Raw genomic sequence first — 19,671 nt, 5'->3', positions numbered from 1 at the left:
TGGCAGAAACCAATCACAATTTAATTGTTGCATCTCCTTTGAAATGTTGGCTGTTGGACAGTTGTATAGTTACTTTCAAAGACAGTTCTTACAGAAATTGATTTCTTTTTCCTTTTAAGGAGTTTTGCCTTTACAATCCTCTTCATTTTATGGCAGCAGATCATCTTCAAAGGATTATTCAGCTGGGAGTTCTAATGTGGACAGGTAAGTACAGCATTCCTTAGCTATTTTCTTTCAAATTCTTTGTCATTGGAGTGCTCCATTCATCAAATAGTGTAGTTTGTTTGTGAAAATAGCTTCTTATGTTACTCTTAGCACCATTTCAAAAGTTTTCTGCACAGGAGTAAGCAAATCATAAAATGGTAGGTGCTGTGCTAATTGAATACATCCAGGTGATATAAGAGTGCATGCCCTGTCCTGTATAAATAGGTAAATACACACATGCAGATCAGCCCTACTAGTCAGCAAGACCTTTTGGCAGACCTTTGTACCCAAGCAAAAATAATTGTGGCTTTCGGGTTGTTGCATCTTCCTCATCTATTAGCTGCGGCCAGGGAAGCTACATTTCTACAGTGACAGAAAACCTCTTGGTTGTTTAGTGCGTACAAGACTAGAATACCTAATGGTGCATATGGCTTATGGCTGCCATCTAATGCCTTGTCCAAAAGGGAGTAATCAGGCACTACAGTCAGGGAAAACCTTTATGTTAAGCTTTCTTGGATAGAGTAATATTGATTGTAGTCTAATGTGCACACCATGTTGGTGTAGCTAGGAGGAGATTAGAGCAGGGGTGGTAACCTGTGGCCTGCCAAGGGTGCAGCAATAAAACTGCTAGTACATTTGCAAAGCTAAGCAAGGTCTAGTATAGTTTCAGATTGGCTGGGGGGGGGGGCGTGTTGAGATTCCTGCATTGTAGGGGATTGGACTAGGGGTCCCTTCCAGCTCTACAATTCTATGATTCTATGACTACAACTCCCTTCAGCCTCATCCAGTATGACCAGTAATCACATCCATGGGTTAAAGAGATAGAAAGCAGGTATTATTTTTTGCTAAGACTGGTCTAGCCTGCTTCATCTAGTATCTGCTACAACTATGTATTATGCTTCAAACTCACATGCCTGTGGGGTATTCAGAATGCTAGCCAAATTTGATTTCTGCTCATCTTCTGCGGGAGTATGTTTAGCACTGTGAGCAACAATGGAAGTATACATATTTTAAGTGTTTGGGGAACAGATGACATTTATTTAATGGGGGGATTATTGGTTTTTGTTTTACTGTATTATGTATTTTGTATTCAGTTTTGAACCACCCTGGGATCTTTGGATGAAGGGTGGAATACAAATTTAATAAATGATGTTGTTGTTGTTGTTGTTAATAATAATAATAATTCACAATGCTTTATTCCAAAAGTGTGATCTTCAAGTGTAAACTATTTTCAAGGGTAACTTTTTATACATGCTTAAAAACTGTGCAAATTGAAAAATGAATTTAGAATTATTTTTACTTCTACTTCCAGCAGGTTTATCTATAACAGGGAGCTGGAAATGTGTTGCTCTTTAGTGGGGTCTGTGATTAATATTCAGAGGAGTCTTTGTAGGCTGTATAAATGTGATTCATAATCACATATGGCCCTTCTATGGATGCAAAGCATCCTGTGTGTGTGAAAGGAAGAGGAAGAATGAACAAACATTTTGGGAGGTTGACCACCTTGTGATAACTTCCTTTTGATGTATCCCCATTCGAAGCATCCTCAATGCTGATGGAATATGACTGCTGCTATATTACTGGTGGCAGTAACTGGCATTGTTATTCTTGAGATGGATTTGATGGCCATTTCTCCATCTCACCTTGTAGGACTAATCTGTTGAATCAGACTCCTTCTGCGAAAAGAAGCTTGGGGTTTCTCTCTCAGCCAGCCCCTCTCTCTGTTAAAAAAATGAGACCTAACCAGGATTACATGGGATGGAACAAGCCACGAGTCCCCCTTTCCACTCACCCACAGCAGCAACTGCAAGGGTAAGTTTTTAGATTTTCAGTATCTGTGTGTGGGCACACTGTGTGCTCAGTTTAGGTATTGGTTACATAGAAACAAATCCAACTTGTCAGCTTTTTCTACAACTAGATATCCTTCCAACACCATCTCTCCATGTCTTCATTTTTAAAAACTATTATTCTTCATGTTTGTGCTGTGTGTTTAACATTAAGGTAGAGTCCCTTTGAGCATGGGCTGCCGCTTATGTTCGTGCAAACTCAGTATTTAACAATTTAATAGCTTTGTAGATTGTTAAGACAGTGAGCAAGGGTGGACCAGAGTTACCGTATTTTTTCGTGTATAAGACTAGGTTTTTCCCCTTAAAAATAATGTCAAAAATTAGGGGGTGTCTTATACACAGCTACATCTCCCCCCATTTTCTTAAACCTAAGTCCCCCAAAACAGGGGGCATCTTATACATGGGGGCGTCTTATCGATGGAAAAATACGGTACTTACATTCTTACAACATGCCCTGTTGTAAGAATTTTTTTTTGTTATGTTTGAAGAAAATTAATAGCATCTTCAGATTGATTTGTCACAAGCATCTTCTGGGTAGTTTGGTTGACAGTTTATAAGATCATGCTTATAGACCTTACAAGTACAGGTCTGCTACTTGAGATACCTAAATGGAATCTGGGGTCTAATTGGCTCTTATCTATAAACATCATACAAAGGTTTGTTTAGAAATCTTTCCACACTCTGTTGTGTAATGTTATGATTGTTATTCATTGCATACTCCAAGCAGACAGACTCCTACTCCTACTCCTAATCAGTGTGTGTATACATCTATGTGCACATTGTAGTCAGTGTAAAATATCTGTGTTGGAAATGTTCCAATGTAACAACTGTGTCACCTTGTGCTTCTTCACAGGTTTACAAACTTGGGGAATACCTGTTACATGAATGCTATTTTACAGTCTCTCTTTTCAATTCAATCATTTGCTAATGATCTTTTGAAACAAAATATCCCATGGAAAAAAGTTCCAAACAATGCACTTATCAGGTAAGCACCAGCTTTGTGAGTTAAGTAAACATTTTTCCTAGTACAGCTTCAAAAGAAGCATTCAGATTTGGCTTGCTATTTGTAACTGTCCTTGCATATATTTTTGATAAAGTCCTATATTTTCTAATTTTGCTGCTTTTATTACTGTAGTTTCTCATTTATTGAGCCTCTGCTCTTTCCTCTTTCTTTGCTATGGTAATGAATAGATGTGTGCATTGTATTGGAAAAGGTTTTGCAAACACAATAAATGGATGCTTAGAAAAACAGTAAGTCATAAGTTTCCTGGTTATGTCGAGAGGGGCATACCAAATTTGAATAATTCATTCCTATAAAAAGGGTATTGGGCCAGTCTTTTTTTTTTTACTGCTCATACAAAATCCTACTAATAAGCATAACAAATTTTATGTGAGTTGATTTTAAAATACATGCAATATAATGGGAGGGAGTGCGAACAAATTTCTAAAGGTATATTAACTTTGCAGATATTTTTAGCATGCCTAACCTGCTTTTTGACATTTAAATGTCACTGCATTAATTTGTCCAGGCGCTTTACCCATCTACTTGCTAAAAAAGATGTTTGTAGCCCTGAAGTAAAGAAAGACCTACTTAAGAAGGTGAAAAATGCAATTTCAGCTACTGCAGAGAGATTCTCTGGTTACATGCAAAATGTAAGTATTTCTTTTTCTAGCAGCTGAAGTATTTTAAGGAGTGATGTGACCAGCTATGAAAATATTGATGCAAAAAGAGCTGCATAACAAGAGTTTGTAGCTTTTCTAGGCAGGTCAGGAAACTTGCAGAATTAGTGGCATGTGACTGACTATTGACAAGCAGTGGCAGATGCTACAAGGACAGGAGGGCTCATGGATAGATTTTTTCAGTGATCACTGAATCCTGAAATCCTACTTGGTTGTTACACTTATATGTTTTGCTGTTCACAAAAGAAAAGTACAGTGGAAGCATGTTTTTCAAAAACTTAATTCTTTCCCTGAATTTTGATGATACAACATTTCAAAAAGAAAAGAGAGATATGGAAGGTCCGTTCTCTTTTCGTTACTTTTGCTGAGTTCTCTTCTCTTTCTCCCTCCCCCAAGCCCTTTGACAGTTACAAATTGCATGTTGATAAGTTAAAGGTTTGTATTCAACCAAAATATCAATATACAATAAATTACACTGTAGAACCTAATAATATAATAATGTGATACCGAAAACATATCAAAGGCCTGAATACATCTCAGCTTCAAAAGGTTTATCCTTCTCCTCTGGTTTTTCTTAACAGCAGCTGGTAACTTGATTTAGGCACTACAAATGTTACCAGACTTTTTACTTGTTGGCTTTGGGTTTTTCAGTAATTTATGGGTTTGCTTTTTAAAAATTGTATACTTTCCCACTGAAAAATATCCTTTAAGAATGAGATGCATTTGGTCCCATGGTATCTTTCTGTATACATGTAATGTGTGTTAGGTTTAGTAAATATTTTTAGTTCGTTATTTTTTGCATTTTTTTTATTCACCTCTCTCTTGATTTGCTTTTATTTGGTTAAAGCTAGATCGTTTTTGTGTTTTCTTGTTTTTCACCTTAAATAAACAAAGTTGTGATTATTGGGGGGGGGAAACCACAAGTACGCAGACCTAGTAAGGAGGAGAATTTTAGGTTTCATTAAAACTATGTTTTAAAACTTAGTTATTTGGGATATTTGAAATTCAGATAGAGTTGAGTGTGTGGATTCTGGTATGAATGTATTGCTTGGGACCTCACCCTCTTTAAGAAATTGAGGTAAATTTGGTTTATATGTAAGATACATTTAAATAAATGTGTGAATTTGCCTGGAAAGTCACTATTCTAAGGAAATGTATACATGGTTTTAGGATGCTCATGAATTCTTAAGTCAGTGCTTGGATCAACTGAAGGAGGACGTGGAGAAGCTGAACAAAACTTGGAAGACTGAGCCAATATCTGGTGAAGACAGCTCTCTAGGACGTATATCTGATGACTTGTCAGCCACCAGAGTGTACACATGCCCAGTAATTACAAACTTAGAATTTGAAGTTCAACATTCTATCATATGTAAAATGTAAGTATTTTAACAGTTTTTTTCCTTGTTTCCTTGTTCTACACTTCTGTCTTCTCCCTTCTTTCTCTTTTCTCTGCTCCCCCAAAATCTGCTCCAGAGGTCAGGGTGGGTGAGGAAGAGGAATTCCATCACATCCATTGGTGTGGTGCTGGATCTCATGCCTAGATATCTAGACCATCTATACTGCTATCATGTAATACCCATTACTCCTAGGCATTCCATTTGTAATTCCAGCTCTTTTGCCCCAAATGATAAATACTTTTCTACTTTTCTCCCATCCTTCTATCCCTTCTTTTGGAATATTAATGTTAATGTTAGAAACAACTACTTCATTTTAATAAGTGCTATTGTTGTCAAAGAAGTTTGTAGTTTGGACCTCTTTTTGATATCCTTTTCTATTTTTTAATGTTTATTTTGTTTTTTATAATATTAAAGTAACTACAAAATACAGCAATATACAATTCCTATCAATACTGTATAAATTACATGTTTCATTGGTTCAATTACATATCCTCTTCTATCTTTGGTAGTTAATTCAGTGAGAATAATGATCTTACCTCTTCCACTAAATATATGCCAAAATATGTATTTATTTATTTATTCTACTTTGTTTTTTATAGAATGGTATTACATCTTTTTTGTAATGTTTATTCTTAAGATATCTGAGTATAACTCATATACTCAGAAATTTGGATATATTTATGAGTTCCTAAAACAACTTGTAATGAATGGGGAATATGTGGGTAGACTAAAATACACAAGGACATTTCTTTTCAATGCAGGTGTGGTGAAACAGTCACCAAACGGGAACAGTTTAATGACCTTTCAATTGACTTGCCAAGAAGAAAAAAACTTCATCCATCTCGATCTATCCAGGATTCCTTGGATCTCTTTTTTAGGGTATGTAATATAAAGGGCTTTTTAATATCATTCAGGATATCTTTCATTAACAGATTTTCCCCATCATTCCACCATTGAAGTGTCTGAATACTTCTTGTTATCCATTTTCTTCATGCAAAGCTAAGGATGAATGTGGAGTAAAAGTACAACATGGTAGTAAATACATACAAAGTTGCAAGAAAAACTGCTAGGGTGAAAGAAATCTGCATTTTGAAGGCCTGTCAGAATAGCACAGTTTTCAGGAAACACCTAAAAGAAGGCTGGGATGATTCCTGACAAGTCTTTACTAGCAAAGAAATCCATTAGGGCCTGCCACATTAAAATCTTGGTTCCTAGTAAAGGCCAACTGAATCACAGGGGCATGGGAAGCCACCAGAAGTGCCCCATCAGAGGATCTCAGTGATCCAGGTAGAGCACGAGGAACTGGATGGTTTTTAAGTTACTTTGGGTCTAAGTAATTTAGGCTTTGTGAATTATGCATGGAGATGGGGAGTGGGATGAGAGAGAGAGTGTCAATGAAAATTGGTATATAAATCTACCTTTGACACTGAGTGGCCAAGTACAGGAGACGTTGTCCTTGGTTAGGAGTATTAGAATCATCTGTCCAGTTTTTGTGCTTGAATCTCGGATAAGCGAGTATTCGAATCATCTGTCCAGTTTTTGTGTTTGAATCTCGGATAAGCGACACTTCTCCAAGTATATTGTAATACTTTGGGCAATAGCGCAGAGAACACATATCGAGAAGAAATAACTTTATTATTCTATGCCGCTCAGCTTTGACCCCACACATGGCAAGGCTACCTTTCCAATGCTAAGCTTATTTGTCCCACTATAATTATTTATTGAATTTATATACCGCCCTATACCTGAGGGTCTCAGGGTGGTTCACAGAATAGCTAGTTGGAACATTCAAGGCAACTCATGTAACCATTTAGAGACCAGTAGCAAAATTCTAACCAACAATATCTAACACATATGCTGATCAGACCTCAGCAGTATCCAATCACATTAATAAAAATATGCTGCAATCGTGCACATTTACCTGGGAGTAAACCCCATTCAAAGCAGTACAATTGCTGAATGAAGATGCATGGATTTGCACTGATTGATAGAACAAAACACTTCTTTCAATGCTGCCATATGTTGGGTTTAGTCATATATCTGAGCTGATTATAGTTCCCATAAAGCTGGAGTCTACAGGGTAGCCTCTGCGCTAGACAAACATCAGCCTCCTGCAGAGCACTATAATCGATGTGAACCATACAATTTATTTGCCAATTGCATTCTGTAATAGAAAGTGGGTCTCTGCACTTCTGAGATAGAAAGTTACCTGTTTCTAAAATAAGGTTTGATAGATTACAATCCTTCTTTTGTATTCATTGTTTGTAGGCAGAGGAGATAGAATATTCTTGCGAGAAATGCAATGGAAAATCGGCACTTGTTACACACAAATTCAGTCGGTTTCCCAGGTAGGTATATGGCCTTGGTACAAAATTGTATGAAAATACTAGTAACTTTCAGGATATATAGAAGATGAACAAAATGAATGATGGGTAAAAGTTTAATACTGGTTTAAAAGTGGCTGCCTTGCTCGACTGTAAATGTAGAACAAAATAATATTAGCCCTGAAAATAGGAGTTCAGTAGATGGCCTTGAGGATGCTTTATAGCATCCCTGTTTGACAGAAGGGACTTGCAGCTGCAGAATTCTTATTCTAACAAAAATTCTGGCATACTTTGATGCTAGATGAAAAACTATATATTCCCATGACCTTTCGCACCCACACAGTTTTATTATGTATTGATAGCAAGCTGGGGAAAGAGCATTCTGTCTGGGAATAAACAACTCCTTTGTATCTATGTTAAAAAGACATTTATGAAGTTTCCAACTGTTTTTGTGTCTTGAAGGGTCTTGATTCTTCACCTGAAACGATACAGCTTCAATGTGGCACACTCCCTCAATCACAAAGTTGGACAGCAAGTGGTTATACCAAGATTTTTAACCCTGCAGGCACACTGTACAGAAAGCACAAGGTCCCCACTTAATCTGGGGTGGAGTGCACAATCAGCAATGTAAGCTATGCATTTTATTCCACCTTTACCTACAAGCCTTCAAACATCTTTGAAATACTTCGTGATAGATACTTTTCTTTAGGAAAAGGTCGTGATCATTTCCTTTTTATATTGCGTTTAACCAACTTGATCTTAGAGGTTTGACTCAGCTGTCCTGTTCTGCAGGTCATTCTCGCTGGTCTATGACTTGCAGGGCATAACAAGGAACTTGAATAAAGTTAATTGAAGGTGCTAGTGGGGGGTTGCTCAAGAATGAAGATAACTATAAAGTGTAGATTTGGAAAAATGAGTTGGACAGGAACAGGCTTCAGCAGTGCCCTACTGAGAACCATTGCAAAAAGTGTAAAGGGATAAGGTATCTTAACATATATTTTGTAGCATTGTATTGTTAATCCAATACAAAGGTTTTTTGTCACATTGTTTTAAAGATATAAACTAGAGTTTGGGGTCACCATCAAAATGGTCATGCATAGTAGGCTTTCAAATGTCATACAGTAAACACCTGCTTTTGTTTTAATTAGCTCTCGACCACTGAAAGTATCCCAAATGGTGAATTCCTGTTCTGCCAGCATTTTCATGCCCTGTCGGTAAGTAACTGTTTACATGGCTATGGAACTTGCAGTGAGTAAGTATAGAAAAACAACCCTGATTCCCCTTACTTTTTTATTGTACATCCTTGCTTTTATAATCAGATTAATTCAGTGTGGGGATTAGCGAGCAGGCTGAAGCATGTTGGACATTTGGTAGCTATATTTTCCCCACTTGGTTAAATTGTAGATAAAAGTAATATTTAATTCATTAACCTTTTACTGCTGCTGCTGTTTCAAGCTAAGACCCTGTCTGAAATAATCCCAGTCTGACAAAATGTTTCTCCTCACTGTGGGAATGAGCCACGTTCCTGTGTGCCCCCTCTTCGCCCCTCCCAAACGTGCCTGGCTTCAGCAAAACATTTTGGCTTCTTAATGCACAGCTTTCCATGCCGACTGACCCAGCTCATTTCATATTCATGAAGACAATTGAAAAGGATGTGTCATGTATTTTATATGGGTTACACTGAAATAGTAAATTTTAGCATGAAGCATTCTATGAGTAGATCCACACCATACACTTAAAGCATATTTACTGCACATGGCTTCCCCCAACAAATCCTGGGAACTGTAGTTTGTTAAGGGTGCTTGGACTTTTAGCTCTGTTTGTGAGGGAGGAATTACAGTGGATTCTTTGGGGAAGGTCATGTGCTTTACACGTAGGATATGGATTTGCCCTATGTATATTGTATCTGAACCAGTTCAAACTTGCTGAGCTGGTTACCAAACCATTTTTTTTAAGTTGTTAAGTGACCACCATCAAACCAGTGACTTGGAAAATGCCATTGAACCAGACAGAAGTTTGTAATCTTGGTGCTCAAGAGCTGCAGGAATGCTAACTCTTACTTTGTGCAGAACATTCTAAATGTGGATTAAGAAATTTTTAAAACCTTATTGATAAGGGTCAATGTTAACTGTAGAATTGCTGTAGGTTGATGGATTTATTTGAATTCGTGTATTAAAACTGTATAGCTGTTATGTGAAGCCTCCTTTTTTAACCTGATGTTATTTGTCCCTGGCAGATTTTTTCAAAGGTAAGGAATAAAGGTTCTGTGTTTACTTTTCAGAAAGTACTCGTTCAAGTTTAAATGTCCTAATCTAAACACCCTGGATTCAGACAGTGAAGATGAACCACTGAAACGTCCCGTTGCAAACAGCCAAAAACAATGTGATTTCCAAAGCAGGGAACAGCAACGAGAAGAACTAGAGAAAGTAAGGAGAGGGTTAGGGTCAGGGGAAGAAAACATGCTCTGTTACCTGTCTTTCCCAATCTAGTGCTCTTCATATACTTTGGGCCACAACTTCCATCGGCCCCAGCCAGTATGGCCTAGTTGGGGAAGCTAGAAGTTGGAATCCAAAACAACTGGAGGACATCAGGTTGAGGAAAGCTGTTCTATTGCCCATATGCAAAGCTGATGATTGAGAAGACAGGCATAGGGGAAAGTGCACTTGTGCTCTGCCTGTCTTTTCTGCCTGTCTCTGTGTGGGTGTGCACAACTGTGAAAAGCTATTGCCGGTGCCAGCCCAGTTGGGAGCACGTGGCACTAAAGCCTGAAGAGGAATGAACAATCCAGGCCCATAAAAAATGGTTCACATTTCCAGACATCTCATTGCTGCAGAGGCGTCTTTGCCATAGGCATAGGGCATAGTGGCGCGTTGTGCCAGGGCGCCAGCCAGGCGCAACCAGCCACTAAGTCCTGTGCTGGTCTCGCCGCCATGCTGTGCGTGGTGGTGAAGCCTCTCCGGAGGCCGGGCTCTCCCCTTCCCGGGCCTGTTGCGTGGCGGCGGCGGAGTATAAGGCACCGTGGTCGGGGCCTGGCGGGAAGGTGCACCGCACTCCCCAGGAGGCTTCGGTGCTGCTCTTCCCCGGCCAAGGCAGCTGCTGATGAAAATGCAGGCAAGGCGGCAGGTGTGTGTGTGGGAGGGTGGGGGGGACCCGGGGGGGGGGGTTGGGGCACCCTAGGGATCCCTGCACCAGGGCGCGAGACAAGCTTTAGACGCTACTGCATTGCTGGCACCTTCTGGCTCTTTTCCACATTCTTCTTTTCATCTTGAGCTGCTTTGTGTGGAGAGATTTTCAAACATTTGAAGTGGCTCATGGACTGGTGTAAATACTAGAGTAGTTCCTAATAGCATAGCTGCCAAGTTATCCCTTTTTTACAGGGATTTTCCCTTATGCTGAATAGGCTTCCTCGCGAGAAAAGCGAAAACTTGGCAGCTATGCCTAATAGCCATAAGTTGGTGTGGATATGCACTGAAAAGAGGCAGTGTATGCAGCAATGCATCAGGTGGTAACAAATGGAGAAGCCCTTCTGAGGGCATAACTGTGCCTCTTCAGTCCTGAAAACCCGACACTTGTAGATCTATTGATCAGAGACTGCTTTGGCCCTCAAGATAATGTTGCATTAGTTTTGTAAGTACTGTAGCTAGCTCAGCCTCTGAGGTAGTGATACATACCCAAACCATTGTGCCTTTATCACCTGCAGAGTGCAAAGAAAATCAAAACGGAGAGTGATAAGGCTTCAGAGCCAACAAATGCTGGCTTTGATGGAATGAGTGAGGAGGAACTTCTAGCAGCAGTCCTGGAAATCAGTAAGAGGGAAACATCACTGTCACTGAGTCATGATGAAGACAAGCCCACAAATAGTCCAGACACTGGCTTTGGAGATGATGAGCTGCAGGAATTGCCAGATCATATGGAACCTATGGATGTGGAGAAGCCTAAAGCACTTGCAGAGCCAGGTAAAAGTAATGTTTCAAACAGTTTTTTTAAATAGTATATCATTTTTCAAACTTTAAAATAGCCAATGACTTCCCTTCTTCTCTTTCCATGGTTCATATTATATATCATACTTTCCTGCATATTTTACTATAACCATTCAAATCAATTTTCCACTTTTACATCAATCAAATATTGTTTACTCTGTTACTCAAGATAATGTTTTTTCCTTTTCTTCTTTGACATTTGTCTGAGAGAATATTATTTACTAATATGATGAGAGTTACCCGTAGCTCCATAACTCTATTCTGTTGGTTCTCCCAACACTCTGAAGGAGATTTGGGGAGGGCACAGGGAGAGGAGAGGTAGAGGAAGTAGAAGGTTTTTTTAATGCAAACACAAATCCTTGCACTAACAGAACCATTTTGGATACTGTCCTATGTTGATCTTTTCTCATGTAAAAATATGGCTACCCATTTTAAGTTTAACTTTTATTATAAAAATAACCATAGGTTACTTAACTGTGTTGGCTTATAATTGGAAAGGGAAAAGAAGACACATAAAAGACAACCCATGTGAAGATTCATGCAAAAATTGCCTTCTATTTCTCTTCATTCTTAGAAACTTAAATAAAAAATGGGAATACCAAATTAAGTCACAAGTCCAGAAAGGCAAAGTTTAGCGTGAACTTGGTTTCTCATGCTGCATACTTCAGGCACCTAGGTGCAAATAATCTTTGCTCAGTGTGATCTTTTTAAAATGTGTACAATAAAATACTTAATACTACTAATTTTTAAAGGCTTGATCAAGTGAGAAAACGTTCTTCACTGCAGAAAACACTCTCCCCGCCCCCTTGATAGAATTCATCCTGAAATACCAGTAGATGTCACTCTGCTCCTGAAACTCGGGTAGAATGAAAAGGACTTATCTGGTGACCACCAAGAAAAGTTCCCCCTGCAACTGCTGCTAAAAACAAAATTAAAGCATCAACGTGGTACTTTTGTTTCCATAGGTTTTGCCAACTTCCCTGAGATAACGAAAGATTTTGATGAGAATAAGGAAAATAAAACTCCGGAAGGCACTCAAGGGGAGGTTGATTGGCTGCAACAGTATGACATGGAGCGAGAAAGAGAGGAACAGGAGCTACAGCAGGCTTTGGCTCAGAGCCTCCAAGAACAAGTAAGAGCCAATGCTCTTTCACAAGCACTTGGAAACCAAAACAGCCAACCAGAGATTCCTTCTCTGGTGATAGGAAATCACAAGGCACAGTTAGTGTCTCCTTTAAGAAGACTTATACGAGGGGTTATTTTAGCCTGCTCCATAACATGGCACAAGAGACCTTTGTTTACTAATCTGGGGGGGGGCATTGAAGAGATGATAGATAGATAGATAGATAGATAGATAGATAGATAGATAGATAGATAGATAGATAGATACTTTATTGTCATTGTACTTTAAATAGTACAACGAAATTGAATGCCCTCCCTTAAAAACAAAACAAAAACACAATACACATACGTACACAACCCCCTATTCTGTTACACTGTCTTTGTTTAGAGCTTATGAGGGGGGATACTCTAAAAATAAAGGGGTTTGTCTTATAACTGCCCTGATTGAAGTAAGTGAGAGGGCTTCTGGGGAATACAGAGCCACCTACCCATGAAATCTGTTAAGCTGCAAGCACTGACACTCTTAGAATTCTTCTTAAATGCAGTAGATTTCTCCATTCTTCATTAATGGTTTGTGTCCTCATTTAGCTTTAGGCAGAGAGTAGCATACGTTTTGCCGCATTGTGGGAAATTTTGTTCAAAACTATTGTGCTTTGCAAGCAGTTCACATTCATTTCAAGACTTTTCAAAGGAAAAGCTGTATAAAGCTGCTTTTGGCACTTGGGGACTTGCTGTGTTGCATACCAAACTTGAGCAACTTGAACAACCTTTTAATTAAGGCTGGCCCTATGGAACATTTGGGCTCTGGCTGGTCTCAAACGTGCCTGCACAGGGAATTAGGTTTGTTGTAGAAACTGGAGTTGCATAGTTCTCAGTGGCAGTAACAGAGAACCTATAAAAAGAACAGGAAGTGTCTCAGTGAACTAAGTTTGGTTCTCTACCTCAGCAGGAGGCGCGGGAACAAAAAGAAGATGATGACCTTAAACGAGCCACGGAATTAAGTCTGCAAGGTGAGATGTACAGGAGAAAATAGGGATGAGTTTCAATATCATTCCACGATTGCTCACAGTACTTGAAAGGAAGCTGGTGTTTTGTTCTATGCCTCATTTGCATTACCTTGTGCTCTAGTCCTTCCAGTTAAGGTTCAATATAAAAGCCCATTCAGCTAGTAAATTCTGAAACACAACATGCAGATCAGTGGAATTGTTTTATTATTATTTCTTTTTTTCTTCCCTTGAAATTCCTCATTTTCTGAACCCTCTTAAGTTCGCATTCCAATTTCATTTTCTGCAAATTTTTAGCAGCAACTCTGCATTTGTAAAAAGTAAATGGTTTAAGTTCTCCCCCAAGTGAGTTTTCTTCCAATGGATACAACGGGTGTGTGTGTGTGTGTGTGTGTGCTTTTGTTTGGTAGACAGTTACAGGACATAAAGGAATTGACTCATATCATTGCTGCATGAAAGCACAGATAGTTAAGAGATGGAAAGTACTGATTTTCTACTGAAGGCTTTTGCCATTAGAGAGAGGTAGATACAATGCTGGTAGGATTTGTGGGCGTAGCAAAATCATAGCTTGTTTTCTGTGGTTCCTTCTCCCTTTTAGTTTGTTCTGCTGACCAACTGTACTGTGCCTTGTATGTAGGCTGATCTGTGATCCGCCAATCCTGACCTGTGAATGTCAAATTTCCAAATCCGTAAAACTTAACAACATGGGGTTTAATCCTGGTTTAGGTCATCTACAGCAAAAGCTATAAGAAGTGGCATAACTTTCGTATGCAAGTAACTCAGTCAAAGCAGAACTGTTTTATTTAGCAGTAAGCAGAGTTGGCTTCAGAGTATTATTATTGCGGTGGTGGTGGTGGTGATATTTATGTGAAAACTAAAGGTGAAATGTTACAGAACCTCGAAGCTTAAAATTTCCTGCTGCTTAAAAAAAGTTGCATGTATTTTGCTCAGTCCAGCAACTATTAAATTTCTATATTTTGATCACTTCTTGCCGTGAGTGAAGAGGTAAGATGCTAACACACTGGTTGCATTCCACCTTTTAACTGGAGCAGCAACATTTGAGAGCAGTATCTCAATGAAGCTTTAAAAGGATGTTTCCTTGCCTAAAATTAAAAATAAATAGAAACTATTTACTGTGTGTATATAGCATATTTACTTGATGCCCATTATTACAGTGCTTTATTTAGCAAAGGAGAGGCAAATATTTTGGATAAATGGTGTGCTGGCATATTGTCAGTTTTGTGATATGCTTATGATCAAGGGTCTTAAACAGTATCATTTTCATGGTGTTTAGAGTTTAACAGCTCTCTTCTGGACAGCCTTGGCTCTGATGAGGACTCTGGGAATGAGGATGTTCTGGACATGGAGTACTCAGAAGCAGAAGCTGAGGAATTGAAAAGAAATGCTGAGGTGATGGTCTGGGCTATTGGGACTAGCTCCCATTTTATTACTCTACATGGAGTAAAAGCATATATAAATGCTTAAGGGGGGCTTTTCTGTTTTGATAGTTCAGGTTGTTAGGTATGATATCCTTAGCTATCTTTGAGAGTGTTTGTAAAGTTCCCTCGGTGGGTGGTGTTAGATGCTGGTCCTTGGGAGACTTGGGTTCAAATGCCTGCCTCATCATTTGGATGAGTTCCTCTTCCTCTTGGAGATGAGGGTGGAGAAATAGTTATTTCCCTTAAGGGAGAAGGATGGAGTGGGGGAAATGCACATCTTGATTTGTTGGCTAAGCAGTCTTGTGGCCTTGTATAGATTGTTGAACTCCAGTTTTTATCAGCTCTAGCCAGCATGACCAGTGGTCAGAAACTAAGGGAGCTGTAGTGTAGCAATGTCTGGAGGACCACAGGCTCTGCATCCCTGGGTTAATTAAGCTGGTATTTCATGCAGCACAGTAATTACATTATTGGTAACACAAGTTTCTTAATTGTGAAGTAATCATACAAGCACCTGCTTAGTATTATGTTGAAGACTTGTTTTGTTTGCTGCATAATTTGAAAAGGTTATTTTTATACTCAAAAGAGAAAGATTTTACAAGCCCTTCAACCTGCATTCCTAAAACCCAATTTTTAACATAGTGAAGTGTGACAGTAACTAGCCTTCCCCTTTAAAAAATGCAGGCAAACAATTATTTTTCCACTGTTGCTTCATACATCTTGAATATTGTTGTAGAGATGTTTGAGACAATCTTCTTCCTCACAATTTTCTGGCTATTGTGCCTGCTGTATTCTTTTGAACTTTCAGAATACTGTAGTATCTTTGTGCTGTCTCTCTCCCTGCTGGTTTACACATGCCCTCTAGGAAATCTTCCTGTTAGTCCATTGTAAGCTGTGACCTAGGTAACACCCAGTAAGGAGCCTTTTGGAGCTCTGCAGTGGCACATTGACGGCATACCAGTTTCTGGGGTTTTAACAAAGATGAGAGCTGGTTTAAAAATGAGAGGAAGTTAAGGCTGTATGTTCTCTGCTCCTGAGTTACCCGAAAGCTTTGACTTGAACAAATTAGCAATATCTCAAAAGGATTGCTCCAGTGTTTGGTGCAATAAAGATTTTATGGTAGCTAAACCATAATCTACCTACCTTTCTCAGTCTGGTAGAAGAGCAAACTTAAACTAATAATTGACTTTTTCCACAGACAGGAGAGCTGCCCAACTCTTATCGACTCATTAGTGTTGTCAGCCATATTGGAGACACTTCCTCCTCAGGTAAGGCAAACATTACTTCCTTGATAGCTCTGCTCTCTGCAGGAAAAGTGTGTCTCTTGTGTTTTTTCAACAACCAAAACCACAAAGGAGAAAGAAGATTGTTAATATTTCATTTTGTGTGCTTGGGGGAAAAACCCAGTTTTCCCAGAACCAACAGGGTTGTTGCCTAAATTCAGCAATTGAGTTAAGCTCACTGAAGCCCATAGAAATAATTATCTATGAGAAACCAGCTATTTAAAGTGGAATTCATCTTGCTAGTTTAAATCAATCATTTTCAAAATAGCAAAATGCAGTTAGTACTAGGGAGTGTTGTTGTCTTTCAGTTTATTAATTAATTAATTAATAAACAAATTGGCTTGAAAATACTTCTGATACTTAATGTAGTCTAGAAGCTACAGTCTATGGTGTTCTAAGATTTTCTTTCTCTCTCCCCCCCCCCATCATATTGAAGGTCACTATATTAGTGATGTATATGACATTCGCAAGCAAGTATGGTTCACATACAATGACTTGGAAGTATCCAGAACTCAAGAAGCCTCTGTGCAGAGTGACAGAGACCGGAGTGGCTACATCTTCTTTTATATGCACAAGTAAATGTACTTTATGTGTCCTCCCCATATGGCCCAAACCTTTTTTATTTGCATTTGCATTCTCTAAAATGGGCTCATGTGTTTCTAATTCCCGTTTTCCTATTTGCTAGTTATAGTATGGTCCTGAATAGCTTATAAGAATTATTGCAACCTGTTTTATAGCCCTTTGACTGGGAATGTGCAAAATAGCCAGGCTGTAACTCTGGAACCTGAGCAGATTCTCTTGCATGCAGTTGCCTGTCTTTTCAACCCTCTACATCAGGGGTGGGGAATCTCCAGTCGACAGGCCAATCTTGACCCGCCAGGAGGCCCAGTTTTTTCCTTGAGGCCATCCCCATTTATCAGCCAACTGACATCACTGTGTGATGGCAGCTGATTGATTGGGTGGAACAGGGTTCAATCCTACTGGATACTGCTTCACCAGCACATTCCCTGTAGTCCCCTGCAGAGAATAGGATTGAACCCTACACTCAGCAGCTGGTGTGCAGAGAATTCAGTGCTGCTAGGTGCTGCTTTGCTTGCAGGTTTCTTGTGGGGAAAGCAGACCTAACCTTGGCTAGCCAGCTTTGACTAGTAAATGGGACCTCTCACCTCTCACTCATCTAATGTAATCATGAAGTCAGCTGGTTGACAGGTGAGTGGCCCCGCCCACCTATTAAAGTTCATCCGTGGGGTACAGGAAGATAAACATCTGGCTCACTAGGCCCAGAAGGTTTCCTACTCCTGCTCTACAACTTTGCTTCCCCATTAAAAGCTTTCCCTCTTTGACGTGAACATCTTTTGTGTTTCCCAGGGAGATATTTGATGAGTTGCTAGAAACGGAAAAGAATATGCAGCTGCCTTGCACGGAGGTGGGGAAGCTAGTTCGGCAGCCCATATGAAGAATGTCGCTTTAACTGAGCACAAGTGATTCCTGAACTTTTGCCTGACATGCAAGAGGCACAAACCCCGAGAACTCAGGGCATAGTTGAGACAACCCCATGGAATAGGAGGAATGGACCAATTCACGCCTTCCTTTTGAACTTCAACCATGCAGCTAAGCTTCTTTTACCTGGAGTTTCCTTCTTTTTTGTTTTAAATAGTCAAGAAATAATTGTGCCAGCAGCCATGGCATTAATCAGGCCAGAGGATTTAATGGCTCCTTCAGAAACCCATAAAAGGATGGTGTGAGAAGCAACTGCAAGTTCGCCCATTTACCTCTCACAGGGAAACTGAGAAGATGCTACATATTGGGTGGCTTTCTATGCCTTCCCTACACGAGAGCAAAATAAGCAATAGTCTCAAATCTGGTGAATATTGTGTCCATAATGTGAATTGGAAAGTGCTGAAGGCTGACTCAGCTAAATGGAGTACCCTGGCATCGCTGAAACTGGGACACCCATGATCTTTAATACAGGATCACACAGATCCAGGAAACAAACTGTCGGTGCTTTGGAACCCATTGATTACTACTTCACATAGTTCACTTTCATCCTTGTTTTTAAAGTTAAAATATATACTATATAAATATATATATATAATTTTTAAAGTTTTTATTCTTTTTTGACTGAGTTCTTTTCTAAGTACTGCCATTTACAGAACAGTTTTATTTCTCTGTGAGCGTTTGTGTGTATAATCTGTATTAGTCTGTGTAGAGATTTATATATATATATATATGCTGTTTCACTGAAGACTGTCCCGGTTTGGCAATGAGAGAAGCAGCTAACTGGAAGTGCAAGTCCTGGCTTTTGGCGGGCCTTTTTTGACCAGTGCCCAGCTAGTACTAATCGGTAAATGAAGCACGAACGAGAGTTCTGTGTTCTCTGTGTTTGTGTTGGCTTTCAGCCCTGAAAAACTGCACGTGCTTGAAAGGTGTATGTGTGTGATATCTTTCCCAACTTTACTCTGTTGGGCAAGAGTTGTATGCAAACATGAAATATAAAAATGTACCTGGATTTATTCTAGTTTTGTGATAAGTGCAGTTAAATCAGTTGAAAAAAATCAGAGAACTCTCAAAAGTGGTTATTTGATGTTTTTGAGACATTTCAGGGTGTAGATGTTAGGGTTTTGTTATTTAATAGTATTTGGATAAGACAAAACTCATTTTGTAGCTTGTTTGACAAAAAGGACGAACAAGAAAAATACTATCTAGAATTTGTTTCAGTTCCTCATTTTAATACTGGAAATTTATTCCAGTTTTTTTCACTTTTACTTTTGTGGCAATAAAATTGCTAATAATTGAGGTGCCTCTTGGTTTGCTCGTAACTCGAACTTTTCTTTGGAAAAGGTTAACAGGTGTTGAGAGGGTTGTCTGCCCCCCTTCTTGGCAATTGTTTTTAGTTACAATTAGAACTTCCTAAGAAATATAATCCTTTGACTAGAAGACACAAACCATGGGCATTAGTAGGCAACAGGTATTACCTGTTGCAGAAGGATTTCCCTGCAGGGCTTATAGAATTACAGGCTGTGTTGGTCAACTGTAAATGACATTTGCTGTGTCAGGGGTAGTAGTAGGGTGATAACTTTAATTATTATTTGCTTGGCTAATCTGCCAAACCAAACAAAAGTTCTCCCAAGTCACACTGCCTAAAGCATAGTGTTTAAATTTATTCTATCATTGTGATTTTGCACTGTTGATGGTCAGAGTTATTTGAATGCGCTTTTTAGTAAGGAATAAGGGGATTTTCTTTAGGTGTAAAAGAGGAGCCTCAAAATGAAATACTGTTCTGGAGTAAGGATGTACATCTCTTACTGATTCTGAGGTAGTGCTCTCCATCTCCCCCCCCCCCCCCCCCGGAAACTCCCAGATAAATGCATTAAGTAGTTGTCATGACACCTAC

General features: G+C 39.2%; 1 protein-coding gene across 3 annotated transcripts in view; it reads left to right on the top strand.

The window, feature by feature from the left end:
* USP37 (ubiquitin specific peptidase 37) overlaps positions 1-19,073 on the top strand; it is a 29,361-nt gene extending 10,288 nt beyond the window's left edge. For 2 of the 3 annotated variants that reach the window (XM_060278237.2, XM_060278233.2), the window contains exons 8-24: positions 120-204; positions 1,855-2,016; positions 2,905-3,036; positions 3,581-3,704; positions 4,902-5,107; positions 5,890-6,007; positions 7,397-7,476; positions 7,915-8,079; positions 8,601-8,666; positions 9,734-9,878; positions 11,153-11,408; positions 12,398-12,564; positions 13,501-13,564; positions 14,853-14,968; positions 16,193-16,262; positions 16,714-16,852; positions 17,646-19,073. In XM_060278237.2, the coding sequence (XP_060134220.1) occupies positions 120-204; positions 1,855-2,016; positions 2,905-3,036; positions 3,581-3,704; positions 4,902-5,107; positions 5,890-6,007; positions 7,397-7,476; positions 7,915-8,079; positions 8,601-8,666; positions 9,734-9,878; positions 11,153-11,408; positions 12,398-12,564; positions 13,501-13,564; positions 14,853-14,968; positions 16,193-16,262; positions 16,714-16,852; positions 17,646-17,733 (2,183 nt within the window). In that variant the 3' untranslated portion in view covers positions 17,734-19,073. The remainder of the gene's footprint in view (positions 1-119; positions 205-1,854; positions 2,017-2,904; positions 3,037-3,580; positions 3,705-4,901; positions 5,108-5,889; positions 6,008-7,396; positions 7,477-7,914; positions 8,080-8,600; positions 8,667-9,733; positions 9,879-11,152; positions 11,409-12,397; positions 12,565-13,500; positions 13,565-14,852; positions 14,969-16,192; positions 16,263-16,713; positions 16,853-17,645) is intronic. The other variant, XM_060278243.2, reaches the window with a different exon arrangement.
* The last annotated feature ends 598 nt before the right edge of the window (positions 19,074-19,671 follow it).

This window comes from Zootoca vivipara, chromosome 1, assembly GCF_965207765.1.
Source record: "Zootoca vivipara chromosome 1, rZooViv2.hap1.1, whole genome shotgun sequence".
Classification (NCBI taxonomy): Eukaryota; Metazoa; Chordata; class Lepidosauria; order Squamata; family Lacertidae; genus Zootoca; species Zootoca vivipara.
The sequence above is the reverse complement of the archived record's forward strand: the minus strand, read 5'-3'. Positions and strand labels throughout refer to the sequence as shown.